Source organism: Pseudoliparis swirei, chromosome 7 (genome assembly GCF_029220125.1).
Source record: "Pseudoliparis swirei isolate HS2019 ecotype Mariana Trench chromosome 7, NWPU_hadal_v1, whole genome shotgun sequence".
Classification (NCBI taxonomy): Eukaryota; Metazoa; Chordata; class Actinopteri; order Perciformes; family Liparidae; genus Pseudoliparis; species Pseudoliparis swirei.
Window position 1 is genome coordinate 5231747 of NC_079394.1, and position 23356 is coordinate 5255102.

Below are 23356 nucleotides of genomic sequence, written 5' to 3' on the forward strand. Positions count from 1 at the left end.
GGTGTTACACCCCTCCTGGTTTTCAAACCTACTGGTTTCCCTATGAGTGCGTTGTGTTCTCTTCACATCTGCAGCGGGGCTCTGTCTCGCTCACCAGATTCGTCACACATTCACAAACATATTGCTGGAGATCTTTAAGCCACCGTTCATATCCATTTCGGCGATTACGATTGTATAAGTGAGCAGCGCATCACAGCCACGGATGAAGAAATACATTTTAGAAAAAATAAAAATAAAAAGATCGCCCGACCTGGTTTCGATCCCTTTCACGCAAAAGGAGTCTGCACTCAAAGACATGCAGTCTGTGTGCTGCACCACCAGATATTAGTTTCATCTCAAGTAATTTATATATTGATGCATTAAGTCACATTTCTTATGTTTTCATGAGAACAGTTTGGTTGAAGGGATCTAAAACAACTGGTTACCTTGAGCGGATATTTACACTTTGAAACATGTTTATAGTGATGTTTGTTCGCAACACTTTTGCCACACAATACCGACGCATTTTCGTGTGTGACTGTTTACCTGTGGAAATATTCATTACTGTTTTTCATTTTTAGCCATTATTTTATCAATATTCTGTGCGGCCCTCACACCCCCCGTGATTTTCTTATTCGGCCCACTTGCTACTGAAGTTGAATAGCCCTGCCCTACAGCATGAAAAAAAGCCTGCTGCCATTGGACTGGTCACAGAAGATGATTTAAAAAGTATCAACAGTGTGGCTGCATTTTTGTCTAATTCACTTTTACCCAAGAAGCCACTGTGGTAGGCGAGACCTCAGGGGACTTTCTGGTCCCTTTTCCCACCAAAATGATCTGTCACTGCTGCTCTGACCACGCTGCCTCACACCATATAGAACCTCAGGCATCGCTTAACCATTAGCTCGTCCGCTTTCCATGAGATGAGCTATTTTGATTAAACTAAGGCAGGAACATCGTTTTAGAAAATGGCTTCCAGTAAAGAATTAGAATGTGCAGCATTGCTGGGAGAGACTCAGAGATCAGGGGTTTTGCTGTTGGTTCACACACTAGCTGAGCCATCGCTCACATCTGCATTATAGATGGGAGACAGGTCATAATGATGGAGCAAAAGCAATCTGGCCAGTGGCCTCAGACGTAAAGGCTGAGGTCTGTTGTGTTTGTCTCAAAGAGACCCGGACAGCTCAGTGCAGCTCTTAGAGCGCATGCCAGCTTCTCACTTTGCAACAACTTCCATCCTAAATACTTCATACATTACATTTCCACCTATGATTCAGACAACAAAAATCAGCTTAGAACTATATGTATTTCACTAATCAAATGTGTGTGACAGAGGTAAATAATACTCTCCAATGTGTGTGTGTGTGTGTGTCACAATGTATGGGGCAGTCTTTGTGTGCCTATGCGTCCCACTATTAGTGAAACCTTTCTGGATGTCAGTAGCTGTATTGGATTTGCTGACCAGACAACAATACTGCAGTTTTACAGTCTGTCCCGGGGCTCATTAGTGCAGCGATGAGAGACGAGGCACTGCCCACTGTTTCCTCTCTCTGATGACCGTCACTCCCTCCCTGTTGGTTCTTTTCACACTCATACACACACACACACACACACACACACACACACACACACACACACACACACACACACATGCTTTTTGCTGAGTAAAACTGACTTTTATGTATACTGTAATAAATTATTAAGACAATCCTTCAAGTAAACAAGAACGCATGGACAGCAAATCCTGATGAGGGTACTAGATAACGATCTCACTTTCTGACCTCATGTCTAAAAAGACTAAAATGCGATTATTGGATTTAACTTGTTTCTCTTGTCACATTATCTATTGGTGGTATCCTGCTTTCACAGAAAGTCCACTCTCAAAGAAGTTTATGATCAACTGCATAATATTATGCAAAGTTGGTCATTGGCGTTTGCCTGTGTGACCTGTAAACAAGTAGGTTTGTCCTGACTCCTTATCTATAAGAATCTCATATACTGAAACTTACTGCATTCTTTTTCTTTGAAAAACTATCGTCCATTTCAATAAAAATAAATCCTGGACCAGATCTCAGATCCTATCTCTGTTTAAGGGAAGAGAGGCTCGAGGCTACATGAGCACAGTACAAGCATAACATGCCTGATCACCAATCAAACTGTTGGTGTTCGAGTTGCTTTGTGGGGAATGAAGACAACCGGCTTTGACATGAAAAAGAATGAGGGAAAAAAAGTTTATCTGTTTCTGCTGCTTTTATGTTGATTTTTTTTAATGTCCATCGGAAATTCTTCTATGTTCAAATTGATCAGTAAATGGTTGATTGATTCAGGAATATCTGTAATTTGTTGTCTATCAAACCCAGTGGTCCTCAAACTTTTTGTGTCGCGTCCCACTTCGGAGGAAGGAAGATGTTCACGCCCAAACAAAATTGTAACAACATGGTCCATGCTGAATTTGTATTGAAATAACAACTTTGCAACCACTTTCAATTAAACCAGATTTCTCCATCAGACAACAAATTAAAACATTTTCAATCGCTTTATTATTATACAACTACAGGTCTATCTGTGCAAAACAATAACTAAAATTAGGCAAAAAATAGCTTATTTTGGCTGCAATTTAACCTGTTTTGCACTGAATATCTTTTCAAGATAATAACAATTCAGTGCAACCTGTGAAAAACTAAACAAAACAAGTTAAAATATTTGGCAATAAAGAGTTTTACTGAGTTTTATACTGCATATCTTTTCAAAACAATAATAAGTAAAGTATATGTAATATGTAACATTCTCAATAAAGGTCTTGAAATAAAAGAATCAGCAATGCCTTGGCGCTCCACAGTTTGAGAACCACTGATCTAACCAGAAAGAACAAGCACACACAGGTGTGGATTGGTTGAGCTAATCTCAGGAGACATTGGGTAACACTCTTTGCCTGGACATTAGCGGTAAACTAACGCATAGTACAGGCATGATCCAAAATGGGAAAGCACACGTTGGTACACGCGACTGATAGTGACTAGTTTATGAGCACCTCAAACTTTATGAAGATAAACCTTTTTATAAAACCAGCCATTGATTTCCAATAAATAAACGAGTATCACAGATTAAACATTTCAAATTCCGACAGTCTGCTCCTTTATACCCGATTTGAGAGCTTACAGTGCCGTGTGTGCTTTGGCCTGAAGAGATTCAGCAGTCCACTTCTTCTGATACACTCTCTTATCACCCAGCTGGGGAATGTGGAGGAGCTCACCAGAGTCAACAGGACTTGAAGCACTCGCCAAGCGCTTACCCCGACACCTTAATCCAGGCTAAATCTCGCCTCCACTCTCAGATGTATCTCCAGCTTGAGTTCAGACGTACGGTCCAGTAGCTCCAGCAGGCCTCGTGCTCGGGCGATGACTTGTCGGTGTGCCCTCTGAAGTAGACGGCGCCCTCCCTGACAACAACTCCACAGCTGTGGCCTCGACACTGATGACAACAGCTGTCACCAAGCAACAGGATAATCGCGGCGACGAGAAATACTTCAAAGCTTCACGCTTTGCCGAGGATGAAAATAACAAAGTTGAAAAGGTTCAAAGTTGCAACTTGTATTCCCTTTTCATTATCTTCAGTAGGAGCATACTTCTTCAATCGGCTTCACGATACGTGTTGACACATTATTATTATTAGTTGTGCTTTGTAACCTTGGAAGTGCATTACTTCATCCTCATCGCCACATGCGGCCTGTGGGGTGGGCGCGCGACAGACTCCGGCTCGCCACCGGCCCAGAGGGGACCATCAGCGGCTGCCCCCCCCCCCCCCCCTATCAGGAGCACAGCGACAGGCTCTGGAGTGCTCCACGGACATTGTTTAGGCCATGGACCCGGAGGGAGCTGGGGGAATGGCCGCTCGTTACCGCCCGACTGGAATCAACGTTCTGTTCCTGGAGCTTGTAATGACATTACAGCGCCAATTTTTCATCCTTAAAAAAATCATATTTATATCTTGTTGCGAACGTAAATAACAAACTGCCTGAACACAGAAATAACTATATACACGACCGTTCAAAAGTTTGGGGTCACCCAGACAATTTCGTGTCTTCCATGAAAAATCACACTTTTATTTATCAAATGAATATAAAATGTAGTCAAGACATTGACAAGGTTAGAAATAATGATTAATATTTGAAGTATTAATTTTGTTCTACAAACTTCAAGCTCAAAGGAAGGCCAGTTGTATATCTTATATCACCAGCATAACTGTTTTCAGCTGTGCTAGCATAATTGCACAAGGGTTTTCAGACATTAGTCTTCTAAGGCGATTAGCAAACACAATGTACCATTAGAACACTGGCGTGATAGTTGATGGAAATGGGCCTCTATACACCTCTGGAGATATTTCATTAGAAACCAGACGTTTCCACCTAGAATAGTCATTTACCACATTAACAATGTATAGTGTGTATTTTTGATTAATGTTATCTTTATTGAAAAAACAGTGCTTTTCTTTGAAAAATAAAGACATTTCTAAGTGACCCCAAACTTTTGAACGTAGTGTATGTTGATAGAGGAATTAAAGGTTTGTTGGAAAAAAATAAAAAGCAAGGAGGGGGGGGGGGATAACTTGCACCGTGGTTCCTGACAGAGGTCGGCGGAGACCATTTTTGTGCAGCGTGTCATTTCCTGTCTGGTTGGCGTCTCGAGCAGAGGCCCTTGCTCGTTTATTTTTACAGTTTCCTTTTTCTCGTTTTTTTACTAGCTAGCTTTCCCCTGTAGGGAGGGGCAGGTGGGTTCGGGGTTTCAGGACAGCGAAATGGTCCCTGCGTATGGCCCCGCATACCCCACCTCCCTTCTCCTCAATACACTTGCTCACAATGGGGTCTCTGTAACACTGGCCCCAAACGTACTTCTGCCTTCCCCCCAAAACAGGAAACCGGGATCTGCCGAGCTCTTGTTTTTCTACTAATTTCCTGCTTTGCTGCCCCTTCCCCAGATTCTTTTTTTCTGGTTCCTCCCAGATGGGTTATAGCTAATTAACTTTCATCTGGAAACCAATTTCGTTGGTGCAGCCATGAAGGTAAGAGAGTAAAAACAAACTATTACATTCATAAAATTGTATTTGGATTACCATTTTACCCACACACTAAAGACTTCCTGTCAAATCTGGACAATCACCACCTCGTCATCCACTGCCAATACTGTGCTGTGGTTCAAACAAATAAGGCTCGGCTCATGACTGACAGTAACATAAACTGTGGACCCAACTGCACCGAAATAGCAATATACACTTATATTTGAAGTGTAAAATGTCCTAAATTGATTATATGTTTCTATGGCAAGACGAGTTGGAGATTATTCTGCCAAGGAAAACTCTGGAACCACGGACTGTTATTGACTTCAGTTCTGGCTTCTGGAGCGGCAGAGAGAAAGGGCCGATGCCCGACTTGGCAGCTTTGTTGATTTTCTTGAAATCTACCAGCATGCACAGCGGTCAGGAACAAAGAAAGCGTATGTTTTAATGGGACAGTCAAAGGCAGCGAAATGCCATTTCCTCTCTGTTGTTCCACTGATCTTCATCATATTTCTGAAATAATATTAATTATATTTGGTCAAAGTGAGTCATTTGATCTGAAAGACCTCAAAGCTTCACAGATCATCTTTTCCAATAAGTTACTAGACGTAGAATTGAAACAATGTACACATTATAACTGGGAAGGAAACAGGAACAAACGCCTTTCATTCATATCATCAGCGACTCGAGTCCGCGAGTGAATTTTCAGCCAGTAGGTGGACTACAGCATGTCGAGAGTGGGAAGGGGGAGGAACAGCGAGAGACCCTGTGAGCCGGGAGAGGGGAGATGCAAAAATAAAACAGAAAACAAACGGAAGTGGGGGGAAGTAAGTCTCGGGAAAGCTCAAGTTCCTCTGGAGGGAAAAATGCCATTGAAACCATATCAAGTTTGCCGAGTGAGAGTGCGAGAGAGAGTTACTGGCGTATAAAGCGTACAATTTGGTAATGGTCTTATGAGGGGGCTCACTCGCTGTTTCAATAAACCCCCAGAGCCACGACTGAGCTCGGCTCGCAATACAAACACACCCCGTTCCTTCAGTTTATCTGAAAGACACATCTGGAGTCTATCAACTCCGGCAGCACCCCCCTCTCTGTTTCCACTCTCCAGCACGCTTAACCCCTTCCTCACCCGCTCCACCCCTTAATGTCATGCGCTCTCATTCGGTGACTGTTGCCTAACTGGGGGCCACTCAATGGCGTGTGCAGGCAAAACATACGAACGTGAATGTTAATGTTTCTGCGAGGGAGAAATGAGACGTTCGATGAGCAACCTCCACAGCTGGCCTCAGCTCTCTTCAGAATGGCGGGCTACAATCTGAACCGTGTCTTTCCCAGACTGGTCTAGACAGGAGGGCTTCATGCCATGTCCTCACATTTTGACATGCTCAAACGCAGCCCACTTCGGCGTTGTTCCCACTCATCAAGGTGATTTGCTCAGCCTGTGTGGAAATAACCGTCAATCTCCCACGAAGAAAAACAAGCCCAGATTTATAGAAGACAAACTGCAGGAGTGTGCTTTCCCTCCCTCCCTCCTTCTCTCTCCCCAGCCACCATACCATCTTTAGCCATCTTGGCTCCACTTCCCCTGTGTCAGATGGTAAAGTTGTTTAAGTTGGACAACTTCCTAACCCCAGCCGCTCAGAATGGCAGAGGCGATTTCAAGGTTGGTTTCCGAGAGGCTGAGGCAGAGACCGAGTGGCCCGTCTCAACGTTTGTATCACAGATACTATCAAGTGAAAATGTAATGAATGAGCCGTAGCATTCGTAACCCTAATGTGATAATAGTGTGTACATTTCCTGTCACGCAGACATGCATACGCAACATCTGCACAGTATCAGACCCTGTGTGACTTTGGTCACCAGTTTCAGTGTAAACTTCCCTTAATTGTTTTTGCTCTACAAGCATGAATCACAAACAACTCCTTATTTCCTGCTGCTGAATGAGCTTATAAATCAAAATGAGTTTGTTTATATATTTCCTGCGCATACTCTTCTGTAGCGCAACAAAAGTAAAAATACAGTCATGTCAGCTAGATTCATATTGACGGGATTATTTTCAGACTCTTTTGTTGACAAACGGCTTTGAGCCTCTGACCAGTCCGAAGCACGAGCCTCACTCCTGCCTTGTAGGCCTCTTCACTGCAGGCGACCCGCTGCTCCCTCATCCATCATCACCGCTGCCCTCTGCTCTTCCCTCTGCTCCCACGCAAGCGGTGGGGTGAGCAGACCCTGTAATGAGTGCCCCTTGTGCCCCTTGTCCTGCCTGTCCTGTGTCCCATGGTGCAGTGGAGCCCAGTTGGACAAGAGCCAGACTGCCTCGACCCTCTCGTTGCTCATTATTCTCATTACCTCGCCTCAAATCAGTGCAGGACAGGCTGCTGGGATCTGTCCGCGACTCAGAAAGGGTCCCTTCTCGTTAGAGGAGCAGCCAACATCAGCACCCATCGGGAAGGGCGCGCAAAGAGGTGGAGGTGCTCAATCAGGTACACAGGTGCAGTATGGAAGGCTGGGTGTGGTGACTCGATTTACATAAAGCGGGCACCGCCACAAAAGTCAGGGATGATTCAACGTCTCAAAAGCTGGAAAAAAACGAGGTATTCCAAGATTCAAATGTAGCTGTTGGATTGCGAGCCGATTTAAAAGAGCTACAAAAACACAGTAGTCCAGCAAGAGGGCAAAAACAAACAAGGCTAAATTGCTCCTTTGCACTTGGGTGGTTTGGCGTGTTATGAAGGCAACAGCAGCGTAAAGGAGGTTTGTCCCAATGAAAGGGCCAACTGTGTAGATTGCTGCAGTGGAGGAGGGTGGCCCGCTCGGGAGCTGTATTCTCCGACGAACAACGGCAGATCAGACTGCATTCAACTCTGAATAGATGTCTGGTGCGAGCGTGTGGGTTTGAGTGTGCGTCTGCTGAGAGAGTTACCAGACCCATGTGTAAGGACTGGACAAGACGCGAGGGTGCCCATACTAGGAAGCACGCTCTGAGTTTCAGGACGCACTCGGAGTCACAACAGAGATGGGCCAAGGGTGAGAGTGTTGGTGTGCAGGAAGGGAGCAGACAGTGTTTATCCTTGTCACGTAGGGGAAGGGATGCAGTGTCATTCCCCCGATGTGTGTTTACTCGGGCCGAGTGGGCTGAACTTTGATTACAGCGCCGACCACATAATATGAGTAACTGTTCACAAGTGCTCCAAATGAGAAGCACATGTAGACGCTAAACTGGAAACAATGAGAGGACCTGAAGAGCGACGGCGGGCCGAAGAGACCAAACCAAGCTGAGATCTCACAGAACGAACAAAAAACGATCTAAAGCGTAAACCGACTTCTGGATTCATCCCTTCCACTGAAACGGTTCATTTAAATGTGGCATTTTTAACATCGGACGGCAATTTAATTTCAACCGTGAGCTCAGATGTAATTATAAGCTGCGCGGCGCTCAATTAAAGGTTGAAGACGTCAGAGTGAGTGAGCAGACCTCCGCCGCTGTGTGTCAGACAGCCAGCAGAAGCTGGAGCAGAGGAGGGAAATGAGGCCTGCGTGATTTATGTTTTGTACTCTCCTCACACCAGACACCTACACCTCCCTCTGTGGAGCACATCTGTGTGTGTGTGTGTGTGTGTGTGTGCTGTTTGTCTGCCTGTTCTGTGTCTTTCTCGCAGGTCTTTTCGCTATAAGGCTGGAGGACAGCTCCACCCTGTTGCCCCCTGCTAGTTTTATCACTGCTTCAGCTACAAGGGCCAGTTATTGCGTAAGCTCAGGTTACCCGAGCCACCTACCCTACGGCGCGACGGGGAAACCTGTCCGGCACTTACGAAAACAATCAACATCATCTCATTTTACGTCAAACATTTCAAGCTACAGATCTTCCTCGACTTTACTTTTACTACCGATGATTCTTCCACGCAGAGGGTCTCGGTGTGGCGTCTTCCCGTCAACAGCTTCATCCACGACTTTGGTGTCAAACATTCGAGGTGAGAGACGAGCATTTGACCGTGGAACTGTTCTACTCACCCATGGCGTTCGCATGCCAGACATAAAAAACGTACACTACCGTTCAAAAGTTTGGGGTCACTTAGAAATGTCTTTATTTTTCAAAGAAAAGCACTGTTTTTTCAATAAAGATAACATTAATCAAAAATACACACTATACATTGTTAATGTGGTAAATGACTATTCTAGGTGGAAACGTCTGGTTTCTAATGAAATATCTCCAGAGGTGTATAGAGGCCCATTTCCATCAACTATCACTCCAGTGTTCTAATGGTACATTGTGTTTGCTAATCGCCTTAGAAGACTAATATCTGATTAGAAAACCCTTGTGCAATTATGTTAGCACAGCTGAAAACAGTTATGCTGGTGATATAAACTTTACAACTGGCCTTCCTTTGAGCTTGAAGTTTGTAGAACAAAATTAATACTTCAAATATTAATCATCATTTCTAACCTTGTCGATGTCTTGACTATATTTTCTATTCAATTTTCAATTCATTTGATAAATAAAAGTGTGAGTTTTCATGGAAGACACGAAATTGTCTGGATGACCCCAAACTTTTGAACGGTAGTGTACATTTTAGCACATGTGACTTTTGTTCTCGACCGGCATGTCTGCTGTGAGCTCGAGCAGGTTGGTACTAACAAGCTAACAACTACAGCAAATGACCATATTTGTCTTGCTTTCAACATTTTTGAGAGGCTGGTTAGCTTCATGGGTGGCAGCCCTGAGTGGCATGTGGAACTAATATCCCTTCAGCGGACCCACCCCCTCTCTAACAAAATAAGTATGTCTGCCAGACTACAGTATCCAGACTGAAGTGGCTCCACGTGTGTTGTTAGCCACCAGGACGCTATAAAGCTTTACTGGGATGCTCTGTAAAACAACAACACCTTGGTGGGAAACTCATACTAACATGCTAACATGCTCACATGGCAATGCTGCCATGCTGATGCACAAGTGTGCTCGCTATCATGACATGCAAACAATTGCCGATTGGCACGTGTGCAAAGAAGATAGCGTGACCTTTTGACCTGGTGATGGTGCTAGATGAAGTTGGGAGATCACAAAATGAGTACAATTCAGCTTGATTGTAATTTATTTTGTATCTGTATCTCTATCTAACCAAATCCATCCTATATGTGTTGAACTACTTCAGTGAAAACCCAAAATGTCAACGTCATAGTGGCTCTAGATGTACAGGCAGGGGATCAACAAAGTCATGAGGATTCATCATGTATGGATGAACAGGGCAATCCATCTCATTACATGACATCACATGTCATTTAGCAGACGCTTTTATCCAAAGCGACTTACAATAAGTTCATTCAACCTAGAGTACAAACTAAGAACAACAAGAATATAGAAAGTAACATTTCCTCAACATAGTCGAACTACAAAAGTGCCATAAGTAAGAAAGTACCATAAGTAAGAGACATTTAACCCTCCTGTTACCTTTAGGGTCAATTTGACCCCATTCAATGTTTAATGTCGGTGTTCTTTGGGGTCAATTTGACCCCAGGCTGTTTTTCACTGTGTCAAACATATAAGAAATATCAACTTTTTTATATATTTAAAGGGCTATTTAGGTAGTCAACAAACAAACATAAAGTACCTCACACTTAAACTTGGAAAACAATATTAATTCTAATAATTTTCTGGAGGTTTTAATTGCTGGGGTCAAATTGACCCCGAGGGTAAAATATGTCAGTAAATATAAAGGCAACAGGAGGGTTAAGTGCCACTAAAGTGCTAATCTGTGTTTCAATCCAGATATAGTCGGAAAAGATGTCTCATATCTCATATTTGTTGAGATATTTCAGTCTGGAAGTATTCAACCAAATGACCGACAGACCGACACGTCCATCGTGTGGCTAAGAAGGAGCCGGGTGGTAAAGCGAGCTCTGTACTCTCTACTAGGAGGCAACAGTACCCACTAGGGTTCTTTTTCAGTTTGTCACCAGAACTGGTCCGATGCGAGGTTTTGGGGCAGGGATGTCTATGTGTACAGATTGTAAAGCACTCCGAGACAAATTTGTAATTTGTGAAATTGGGCTCTACAAATAAACTGAATTGAATTGAATTGAATTGAACTGCGGTGAATTCCTTTTCCTCGATCACCAGTCCCATACAGAGAGATTAGGATGCTACTAAGGAGGGCTAGAATATCTGCAACGCTGCCAACACACACCTCCTCCCAAAGCTATCTCTCTTATCTTGACCTGAGGAGTGGGGTTTACCTGATAATGAAGGCCTGGAGTGTAATTACATGAGCTTTTCAACATAACTCTCTGATAGCCAGTCTGAATGAATCATCCTCCCTGCTGGACAGAAGCCCATGATTGGATAGAATTGCATGGAGCTGCTCAGATCTCACTGATACTCTGTATTTCTCCACAAAGGCACTGAGGCTCACTTAAATAACAGCTTACACGTGAAGACATAAAATATGTCATATAGACAATAAAAAGTCGGCTACTCACAGTTTCTCCAAAGCGTAGAGTCCAAAGAAGGATCCATTTCTCAGAACTCGGATTTTGTTGTGGCTCAGTATCCTGTAAAAAAGAAACAATATTGTTTGAAATATTCCCACTCAGAATGAACTGAAGCACATTCTCTGGTGCTGAGTTAGTATCTTGGACATTGGCTTGACGGAGAGTTTAGGTTTAACCAAACACACAGCGAACGGGTCACAAGAGGATAAGAGCCAAGTGAAACGTCCACTTGGCGCTGCAGTCACACGCCATTATCCTGACCACAGACATTAGCTTAAGATGTTTCCAATTAATGTTAAATACCGACTGGAACATCAAGATTAGGAGGGAAGCTGCAATCTTGATAATCATTTTGCATACATCAAAAGGATGTCTTTCCACATCAAACAAACAGCGGCACAGGCCATGTTAATTATCCCTTTCCCTACCGGTGAATCACTTGGCTCTTTGGGCTCTTATCAGACCTGAAGGCAGAAGACCACGGGACACAATGGAACGACGGTGGAGATTGCTTTGTCTGGCTGGCGATCATGGGAAATGGATATTTTACAGTAATCACTTCGCTCTGAGGGACTTGCCATTGTCAAAGTCAGTTAGGTGAGACTTTTGCATGGAATTTTTAAAGGAATGGTTTGACTTTTTGGGAAAAACGTTCATTTGCTTTCTTGCCGACAGTTAGATGAGAAGGCTGACACCAACCAGGAAGCTTCAGCCAACAGGTGGGGAACAACTCCCCTGGCTTGGTCCACAAGTAAAACAAAGTAATCCAATAATATATGAAAGAGTAACTTGAAAATCGTCTTTGAGGATCTCCAGTGGTCTAACTGCCTTGCTGTCGTGATGTCGAGGTGGACTCAGGACCCCGTGACATCACTGTTGGGTGTGTTTGCTGCTTTTCAGCTTCATATTAAGTTACTCTTGAACAACTTCTGCTGTGTCATTTCATGACCAAGACTCCGTTCATATTACTGACATGAACAGAACAGCATCCGTCCCCGTGTGTGAGTCCTCGTGGACGGCTGTCACATTCTAAAGCAGCCTCCTACCAAATATTGTGTTCTGGATACTGATTTACTCTGCCTGTTGCTATCTGTTGCTTTCTGTTGTCTTCAGTGTCTTTTTTAATATTTATCCTGCTTATTTGGAATCTTGTAAATTACGAGATTATGAGAGTGTACGAGTAACTGGAGTCAATTTACATGTATGTGCACATATACGTGGCCAATTAAGCCGATTCTGATTCTGATTCAAATACTCTGAAGAAATCATAACTGCTGCCTGGAATACATCCACTGGCAATGTTTTTATTTTTTATTCAGGGGGTGTGACGTTCCTATAGTTCAACAGAAATAGAAGGGAGGACGGTTGGGCCTACAGAGCACATGATGTTGGCACCAGAGGTTACATGGGGCATCCCATGTTCAATTTAGGCCACTAAAGTCCCTTTGTTCGGGATAAATATGATTTTCTGGAGGCAAGGTTCAATGTTGACACAACCATCCCTGTGGATCCACAGGCCTGCCGCAGTCCTCAGAGCAAGAGCTCGGGGTGCAGCGGGAGCCCTGCGCTGGCGACGGACCGCCATCATTAACACACCCTTCGGTTTCACATCGACTCCGCCTCTACCACATGGTGCTTATTGGGCTGGTTGCAACATTAAGTGTGTTCTTAATCGAGAGAGTGGAGCTGTGTGAACGCTTTTAAAAGTGGGAGCGGACTGTGGAACACTCTGTGAGATTTACAGATTCAGCAGCAGCAGTCGGCGCCCCCCACTCCCCGCTTCCTGCCACATCAATAAAAACATCGCCTTCAGCTCTGCACCTTCCAACTCACTTAATGACCAGATTTAATCATCCGGTCTTGGGAGGACAAAACCGGCCTGACTTACGTCTTCACTTCAGTAACTTTATTGACAGCCACAACTACCCGGAAGATTTGAGGACAGAAAATTTGCACACAAATGGAAAGCCAACATGGAAAGAAAATCTTCTGCTCCTGGACACCTCAGTGAATATATTCCTACAATTATCTTCTAAAATTAGAAACCAGAGAAATATATTTATAAACGGGGAGGCAATCAAGAGACGAGAGCTGCTCCACTGATAATGACTATAATACTGAAACCGAGGCCACTTTTACTGTTTTGCTTAGCATTTAAACCAAAATCATCTTTATTTTAGGATTTTCCTTGAAAATGTACATACAGCCTCATTTTTCAAACGTCAAGCCTCAGAACTTGACAGTCTTATTTATAGCTTCAGAAACTAAATTAAAAACATGTCATGTTCGCAAATCCACACTGAATTGTTGAAATAAATCACGGTTATTAAATCAAGACCTTTTTTAAAGTTAAGCGAGAGCAGAGTTAGTCATCTAGTGGCGTAATAAGTCTGTATTTGAACCACTGGGCCTTAAGGTGACTCACTTGACTTTGGGCACAGTATCTCTCATGTAAACTGAACGCAGCTCTGAGATGAAAGCTGCAGACGATCCGGAAGTGCCGGAATAATTCAATACAGATAGGAGAGGAGAGGAGAAAGTCACATCTGGTAAACAAGCACGCCATTTAATTCAATGCAGCCCGTTTTGACACAGATTGTTTGTGACATCGCTTATTAAGCGTAAACAAACAGTGTGCATCATTCTGATAAGTGCTGATATCAATGCATTTTTTTATTTTTAAATCCAAAAAATAAATCTAATTTTGAAGCGATTTGAATGTTGTCTTTCTTATAACCTATACTTATGTGTTTATGTATATCTTGTGTCCGTGCACATTTGGGAAAACAAAATGTCATGTGGTATCCTATCATAAAAATCCACATTTGTCTCAAGTTACGACATTTCAACACACCATATTTCAATTGGCTTGCTACTCTGTACACCAGTACTTGAAAGTTGACTTTCACAAATAAACAAAGACCACAAAATGCTCTGACTGAAAGCCTCCCACAGACAACAAAAGGCACAGATTTCCAGGAACGTAGGGGAGTTGCAGAGGCTGGGCACTACTGTATAGTCCCTGAAGCCTGATGTTTGGAGCACAGTTGTCGTGAAGGACATTGTTCTTTCATAAACAAAACAGAGAGTACAACTCGGAGGAAGAGAGAGAGAGAGAGAGAGAGGCAGAGCTCTGTAAACAGACAGAAATAGTCAGCGTTCCCATCAGGCTAAACAGGAAACCCGGCCAATTAGCTGTTTATTCAGAACCCGGTTTCAGAGGTCAGGGGTTGTAGTGAGAGCACTTCCCGGGCAGCCGTCACACAGATGAAGCCGTGTCTGGTGGCAGGTGATAGCCGAGGCATATACGAGTTCATCACTTCATCACTGGAGTATACAAAGGTTAACTGAGCTTCACAAGCAAAGAAGAGGAGTAGCTTCTTCATCATAGAGGTCCACTACATGGAGGCCGATAGCGTCTGCTCTGTGTTGCTATATTGAGGCCGTACTGTAACCTGTGGCTTCGTGTCCTTTTGCATAACGTGACAGATCAAATGGCAGATTGAATTAATCGGCTTTCAAGAGCAATAACTGGATGGCACACGGCACGACAGTGAGATAACTCAGTCCAGATTGAGGATGGCATCTCTCATTCACTTAACCCTTCACAGAGGCCTCTGAGAAATCAGACGGGCTAATTTAATCTATGAGAAAAAGAAGAAAAAAAACATCCAGGGCCACATGTCAGGCTCCAGGATCCCATTCACTCATTTCATCTAATTAATTTACATGAAGTTCAAACAGCAAGGAGGTCATATTAAAAGAGTTATAGGTCAAACAGAAGCTCAGACAGCAGCCCTTCCCCTCGTGTTAAACAGGGACACAGAAGACATGGGAAGCACATTTATATCACCACATCACGTCATGTGCTGCTGTGTTTTATATTGACGTGGAAAATGAATACAGAAAAAAGTCTCAAATTTCAGAATGCAATTGTGTTTTACTACAAAGGTTCAAAATATTAAATATATATATATATATATATCGATATGTGACATAAACCCAGAGTGCCCTTATTCATCGATAGGAAATCCTCCGCATCTCTGAACCCAGATGTTACCAGAGATCTATCCAAACAAATATGCTTTTCTCAAAGCAAACTTCATCTATTTGTGCAAACACATGCATATGAGAAATGCAATATCCTTTGTGTCAATTTCAATAAATGATTTATTAAATCAAAAGTATGACTGCGTTGACTATGCTTGATGTGTCCCTATCAAGGGCTCTAGCTCAGAAAGCTTCTGTTTTTCCCTGGTGCACGACAGAGTTTGAACAAATGAAACCGTACAAAGAGTCTTGTCGTTAACCACAGCGGCTCCTCCCTGCACCGTGTCACTCACTTTGTCGGTTCGCTCAATTTGTGCTTCCTAAACCCACAAAGCATCAAAGCCTCCGAGGGCCACACGGGGGGCAGGACAGCATGTCGCAAACCGTATTTGCTCCCTGATTTACTTCTGCTCTTCCCACTGACTCCTGACTGGAGGCAGTGTGGCTGTCAGCGCCGCCGCTCCCATAACGCGCACCACGCGCTGTGCGTAGGGCACCGAGTCCTGAGGGGGCACCAACAAAATAGGCAACTAAAAAAATCATCATAGTTATAACTAGAATGGGCACCCGGTAGAGCGCATACCGTCGCATATCACAAGATTGGGCATTGAATTATGAACATTTTGGCATTAGTTGCATGCCAATTGGATAAAAATTGACCGTGCTTTGGTAAAAAGAAGATGTTGACCTTTTCATGACCTTGACATTGACCTTTGACCCCATTGATCCCAAAATCTAATCAAATGGTCCCGGATAATAACCTATCATCCCACCAAATTTCATGCGATTCGGTTTAATACTTTTTGTGTTATGCGAATAACACGCATACAAATAAATAAATAAATACACGGCGATCAAAACATAACCTTCCGCATTTTCAATGCGAAGATAATAATTATAATGCCGATACTATTTCAGTATAGAAATATTCGGCACCTTTTAGGCATGTATATAACAAAACAGGCAGAACAAGAGAGATATTTAATTGTTCAAAACAAGTTACGATGCCCCCCCCCCCGCGCTCGCCGTGGGTGCCCTTTCCTATCTCAGGGGGGGGGCATCATGAAGGAGTTATGCTTAGGGCACCAACATGGCGAGCAGCGGCACTGGTCGCTGGAGCATACTTCTTCAGGTCTGGGGGAAGGCCGGATGTGTGTGTGTGTGTGTGTGTGTCTGTGTATGTGTGTGTACACATCTGTACCTGTGTGTGTGTACACATCTGTACCTGTGTGTGTTATGAACTCTAGCTGTCTGTGAAAGGCAGCTTGCTTCCTAGAGCTGCTTTTCGTTTCGGGGGTCATTGTCAACCAATAATTTCACAGAGGAATCATCTCTGTGGTGGAGTCGGGAAGGCTTGCTGTGTGGTGTACAGCAGGCAGCAGCTAATCACTCCTTTCAGCTCTCCAGATTGCAGCTTGGTGCAGAGGGAAAGACGGTCTGTCCTCACCACAGCTCGAATGCTGCAAACCCAAACTCAACAGGATGCCCCGTTTGCAGTCACCAAAGGTTTTGTTTTCATATCTTTGCGCCCTTCATCCCGTCTGCCGGCAACGCAACACTTAAATCGTGCGTGTGTTCGTAAGTGGGAAGCATGCAGGAAATGCTCCATCCTGGTTTGGCATTTCGGTCAGGCCATGAATGTGATACATCTGAGTGACAAGCGCTGATTCCACTTGGCCTCTGTTGCCCTCTAAGTATTCAGGCATGCTGGACTCTATCTACCGAGCTCTATGTAGCTGCAGCCCCTCCGCAGAAAACCACAAGCAGAATAGGAGTCTTTCGGATGGATTTATATTTAATAAGAATACATCTGCGGGCTAAACTGCCCGCTCTTATTACCTTCGCATTGAAAATGCGGAAGGTTATGTTTTGATCGCCGTGTATTTATTTATTTATTTATTTATGTATTTATTTATTTATTTATTTGTATGCGTGTTACTCGCATAACTAAAAAAGTATTAAACCGAATCTTATGAAATTTGGTGGGATGATTGGTTATTATCCGGGGACCATTTGATTAGATTTTGGGATCGATCGGGTCAAAGGTCAAGGTCATGAAAAGGTCAAAATCTTCTTTTTATCATAGCGCGGTCAATTTCTATCTAATTGGCATGCAACTAATGCCAACATTTTCATAATTCAATGCCCAATCTTGTGATATGCGAAGGTATGCGCTCTACCGAGTGCCCGTTCTAGTTACTTATGTATGATTCTTTTTTAATAATATCTACATTTCGTTTTCAATAGAGAGCATTTCTGCTGCATCAGCAGCAAGACCCCCTGGAGCTTCTGCAACGTGACTGGATGTTGGTCGTTGATGAAACGGTGTGCAGAGCGCTGATGAGATGCTTCGCCTCGTGTTCCAGCCCCGAGCGCTGATCGAGCGCCTCGAGGCCAACAGAGACAGAAGGACGTGAGTTCAGCGTAATGAAGAGAGTCAAAACTAGCCGATGGGCCACTGTGTAAACACCATTTCACTTCGGATAGGTCTCTTAGCCTCGAGGACCACACGCAAGGTGAAAGACAAGAACCCTTGAAAGAGATTGGGTCATGTGCCATAAATCCAGTCCCAAATCGTAGACCAATGGGAGCCACATAATGAGAGTGGTTTTCAATGAAAGTCTTAGAGCGTCCTTATTGAATTAAGCCTGGTTTAATTAGCATGCTGACTTGATAATGCACAAGCTGGTGTGTACAGCAGTGCTTAAGTTCATATAAATAAAAAAGAAAATAATTTAGCCTTGAGGGAATTTTCCTTCGGGGTAATTAAATTCTGCTGAAAGCAATACGATTATGTACTTTTACACAAACGGCGCAGCATTGTGCCGGAGCACTTTAATTTGTGTATCTTACAGCCGAGAACACTTTCATACCAAGCCTTCAGTGTTTTATTGCATTTTCCCTCTTCGCTTTCCATCGGAGCAGCTTTCCGCCCGCCAGAGTTGCTTTTCAAGTGTGCTGCGTGTTCAGAGAGGAGCACTAAGTGGACATGGCAGCGTTTCTCTTTACATACACATCACGGACACTGCAGTCGGAGTAATGAGGACAGACGGCGTGGATCAACACAATGTTGTGGTTGAACCAAATTGTTGGATTAAAAACAGTATTACTTAATTTGGCTGTTACCAACTTTTCCGAAGGCTGCTAACTTCATCCAAATGCCAGGTCTAATAGATCAGAAGCCATTTGGACACGGCAGTGCAGCTCAGGCTCAACAACACGGAGATGGCCTCAATCAAACAGCTTCATTTCAGGATGAGGGCACAACCATCAGAACGGATATAATAATCCTACCTGTGTTTTATGACCAGTGTTGCCAGGTCCGCGGTTTTCCCGCGGAATTGGGCTACTTTTGAAGTGTTGCCGCAGGTTGAATTTTTTGTCCGCTGGTTCAGGTAGACTTATTTTGCATGCAAATTACATGAATATCTTTAAATAAAAATCCATATTTTAAATGAAATAATTTATTTATACCCAAATCCTACCAAACTGACTCCAGATCAGCACGTACACACATGGACATGGACTTTAAAAGCAGTGTATATGGTTTGGCACAGGCATATTTTGAGTTCTGACATTGGTCTGGTTTTTGGGCTGGTTTTATTGGCTATTGGGCTGGTTTTGATTGGCCATTGGGCTGGTTTTGTCACACAGACCTGGCAACCCTGGTTATGACTCTGGTCTCTTGAAGCGTGGTTTAACTTAAAGGAATAGTTAGACATTTTGGTCAAATATATTTACTTTCATTCAAGATTTAGTTGAGAAGAACAACAGAATCCACAAGTCACTTTAGCCCCAGCCAAGAAACAGTCTGGGGTCATAACTTCCCATGAAACCGCAAATAGTTTTGACAGTTGGGTTTTTGTTCAGATTAAACGAGGGAGTTACGACGTGTTAACTAGAGAGTTTTACGGCTGCTGGTGGGAGGATGTAGTTACCCTTTTGTCTCTGCATTGTCATCCCTCAAAAATAATGGTGTATGGGGTCAAAGATGTGATGTGTGATATACAAATATTTGACCCAAGCCGAGTGGTAACCAGGCTTCAAAATGAACAACTTAGTGCAAGGTGCAACAATATTAAGTGTATTCTCATACACACGAGATATAATTGTATCTTTATAACTTTTAATGAGGGACCGTCGTCTTACACTTACACACAACCCCTCGCTGAGTCGGGCTCCCATGGCGACAGCCTCACAGCAGCAATTAGTGTGGACCTTCGTTAGTGGCTGAGGATTCTGGGTCATGTTATGTCACAGGATGCGTGTGTATGTGTGTGTGCCACTGGTATACATGGTGCATAGCTAATATTATAGAATTTCACAATCACTAATACAAGACTTTAAACACGTGTACATTATGTACACATTACAAACTACTTTTTCACTAAAGGTTAATACATTTATCGGTTTAGCCAATTAATTAGCGGAGAAAATAGGTTTTTCCTAACTATTAAAGAGCTAATGCACAACATACTTTAAATTATGTTTTAGACATTTATCATTTATATTGTTTGAGAGTTTTCACGGAGAGATTCTCCACTATATATATATATAATTTTAAAAAACGTTGCATTATTATGGCCATTATGTGGATGAAAACTTTGCAGCAAGGTTATTTTACAGAAAGCTGAGAAGTCATATCTGAAACCATTTTTAGTTTATTATAAGCAAAGGTGTTCCCATAAACCATGTCCGTGTGACGGTGAGGCAGTATGCACACCACTGGGACCCTGAGATGATGAATTACATTTTCATTCATTTTATAATATGAAAAGTATTCAATTTAACGACATTTCCAGTGATTTTCATCCGTGATTGTTGACAGTTTTTGCGTCAGGCTTCAAAAGCCGACATCAGTTGAACCCGACCCTCGTCTCTCAGTCCCTCTCTCGCTAATGGACACTTTTGCAGAGACAAGAAGAGGAAGGGTGAGGGAGGAGGAATGAAAGAGAGCGTAAGCAGAGAGATCTCTCAGACTGCGAGGTGGCTGTGTCATCTTTGTTACAATAAGTACTTCATAAGAGTCCTCCAGACTGCGGCCTGCCTGATTCAGCGTTTGGGTCCGTCCAAATAGCTTAACCCTTTCGCTGTAACAAGATGGAGAGCGCCGTGTCCCGGGAGCCCCTCGCAGGCTGAGCTTGTCCTCGCAGAGTCACGGCCCTGAGTGCAACAGGGAGACCAAATGTCCTCGAGCACAACGGGCACTTTAAGCAGCAAATGCATGTCAAGATGTGAATGTGCCCATTGTGCCCGGCCCACCGGAGGAGGGCTTGGAGCAGCCACCAGGGAACGCTGCCAAGCTACAAGCTCCATTTAGCGCCTGTCATGGAAAGGACCATCCATGGAATTGCACGCAAAATATTTATTTGCGTGGAATCATTCTCGTGAACCCCCGATTGAGCAATTCGGTCGTCGAACAAGGAGAGAGTGGAAGAGGTTGTTGTCGTCCACGTTAAGCGACGAATGAAGTAACTTGGTGAGTAATAGTACGTGGAGAATCTCTCATTGCTTTGGTTTATGATCATACTTTCCTGCCTTGAGGCTCGATAAGGGGAGTGACCTCCTGCATTGGATATGTGCAACCACTTATTATAGAGTACACTGCATTGTGCTTGGGTAACCAGGCTGGGCCAGGGAGTAAGGCCGTGTGGTTTGTGGTTGTGTGTGTGTGTGTGTGCCGATTTGTGACCTATCAGATTTATTTATACGGCGAGCGTGCACGTTTAACTCAATGTGTGCACGTGTGTGTGTGTGTGTGCACAAGCGGTCCAAAAAGTACTGGTCTAAAATTATAATCTGGGTTTTTTAAATGTCTCTAATTAGAGAGGAGAGGACTGCAGCCTATTTTGAGAGCTAAAGCACGCCCTTCCTATATGTGTGTGTGCAACAGACTCAGGGACTTAGAGACACACACACACACACACACACCCTCTGGAGCGGAAGGTCCACCGCTCGGCGTTTGTGTTTCATTGGGTTCTGCGAACAGGAGCTGTCCGTGAAGCGTGTTTCTGGGGCCATCTGTAAAGTTGGACAACCAGTGGACTTTAACGACGTATTGCTGCCATGAATATTGGCAAACAGAGAGCACGAGTTGAAATACCGCCGCCTCACTGTAAAGCTGTCATAAATGATTGTAATATTTAGAGTCAAAGACAAGTCAAGACAAAGCAAATTGGAAAGTGTATGGCTGGAGAGCAGGAACACAATAGTGTGTTTATTCACTGTCTAAAGTGTTTTTACACATTTAATGAGGCAATTTGGAGAATCGAGCCTTTTCAGACAGTGAGTGGAATGCGGTGCATGCCTGGCTGACATTGTCTCATTGTTCTGTCTCATAACCAGCCTCTGTCTCTCGCTCCTGAGCAAAGACTGCTGGGAAAATCGGACCGCTTTTACAAAAACTGGCATTAATCTTTCTCTCACGGTGTCTTTTAGAGCATCGGTGAAAGGGTTTTGTTTTTGTTTGTAGCTTATTGTATTTCTGTGTGATCGCAGTGTTTCGAGAATCACAATCAGTGCTCACATCGACCCACTCCTCATTACTGCATGTCAAAGAGTTTTAGAAACAGAGTTTAACAGAATTTATTAGACAATGAGTCATCTAATATAAAACGCTGGTAAACCAGCATGGTTTCCAAGGATTGACTTGATTTAGGCTAAAATAATAATTCATACTATATCTTCAAACGGTAGTTTACTCCATCAGCACGGATTTGAATAAAAGCGTGTTGCTTTATTTCACAACTGACAGTGTTCCTTTGATTGGGGCTGTAAGCAAACTCATCTTTATAAAAGGAACACTAGTTTACACTATAGTGACAGATCGTGTGGTTCTGTGACATTGATAGCATGCTAAAAATGTGAGGAAAAAAATATTTGTTGTTGGTTGTATTCCATGTTATTAGAGAATTAAAAGTATCCATAATTTATATTGATAAAGTAAAAACTAAATGGATATGTGAGTACCTTCGCAGCCAATGTTAAACTAGTTGTTAAAATATCTGTCTGTGATTGACTTGAGTCTTTAATTTATGATAAAATAAGTTACTTTATAGATGTCTAAAAGACGTTTAGCAATAAGCTAAGCAGAACGACTGGAAACAGGAGAAAACAGCTCTGTCCTCAGACTTATCCACCGGCAACTTTCAAATTGACTGAGTAACATGATGTATCTGTTTGATAAGAACACAAACCAAAATGTAAAAACAAGAAGTTGAGGTTGTACGAGTTCCCTCTGAGCCAGTCTTATGGTTCCTGACGTTATGCTTAGCTAACTGTCTCCTGGCTCAGGATTCTAAAAAGTGATTTTATTTTCTAGCTCTTGGAAAAAAAAACGTATCAAACATTCTACCAGAATATAAAACTATAATCTAGAAGGAGCTTAAGTGAACCCAAATAGTTCAAAATCATTCAAAGTCCTATGTACTTCCAGCCTCGCATAGCATAACCAGGATGGACAGAATTAACATAACTAAACTAAAATCTAATATTATTGTTTCCTCAATATTGATTTTAACAAAAACATTTCCCATAAGCGGGGGATGTCTGCGTGTCTGACATGAGCAGGTCGCTGTTAGCTCAGATATGTTAGCATCAGCTTGACATGAGCTAACGTGACGGCTAGGTAAACAAAGCTCAGTACCCGCATTGCAGTGCTGTTAATGACAGTTGCAGTTGCTTTGTATGCTGGCAACTTATTTGTCGTTAAACCTTTTTTTATTCTGAAGGTTTAAAATTCCTCACGTGCAAATGCTGTGTTGGATTCCAAGTCGTCTTAAAATACTGA

At 43.1% G+C, this 23356-nt stretch overlaps 1 protein-coding gene across 1 annotated transcript in view; it reads right to left on the reverse strand.

Moving 5' to 3' along the window:
• Window positions 1-23356, reverse strand: part of adgra2 (adhesion G protein-coupled receptor A2) — a 42720-nt gene that overhangs the window by 13803 nt on the left and 5561 nt on the right. The window contains exon 2 of the mRNA XM_056418146.1: window positions 11506-11577. Coding sequence (XP_056274121.1) covers window positions 11506-11577 — 72 coding nt within the window. The remainder of the gene's footprint in view (window positions 1-11505; window positions 11578-23356) is intronic.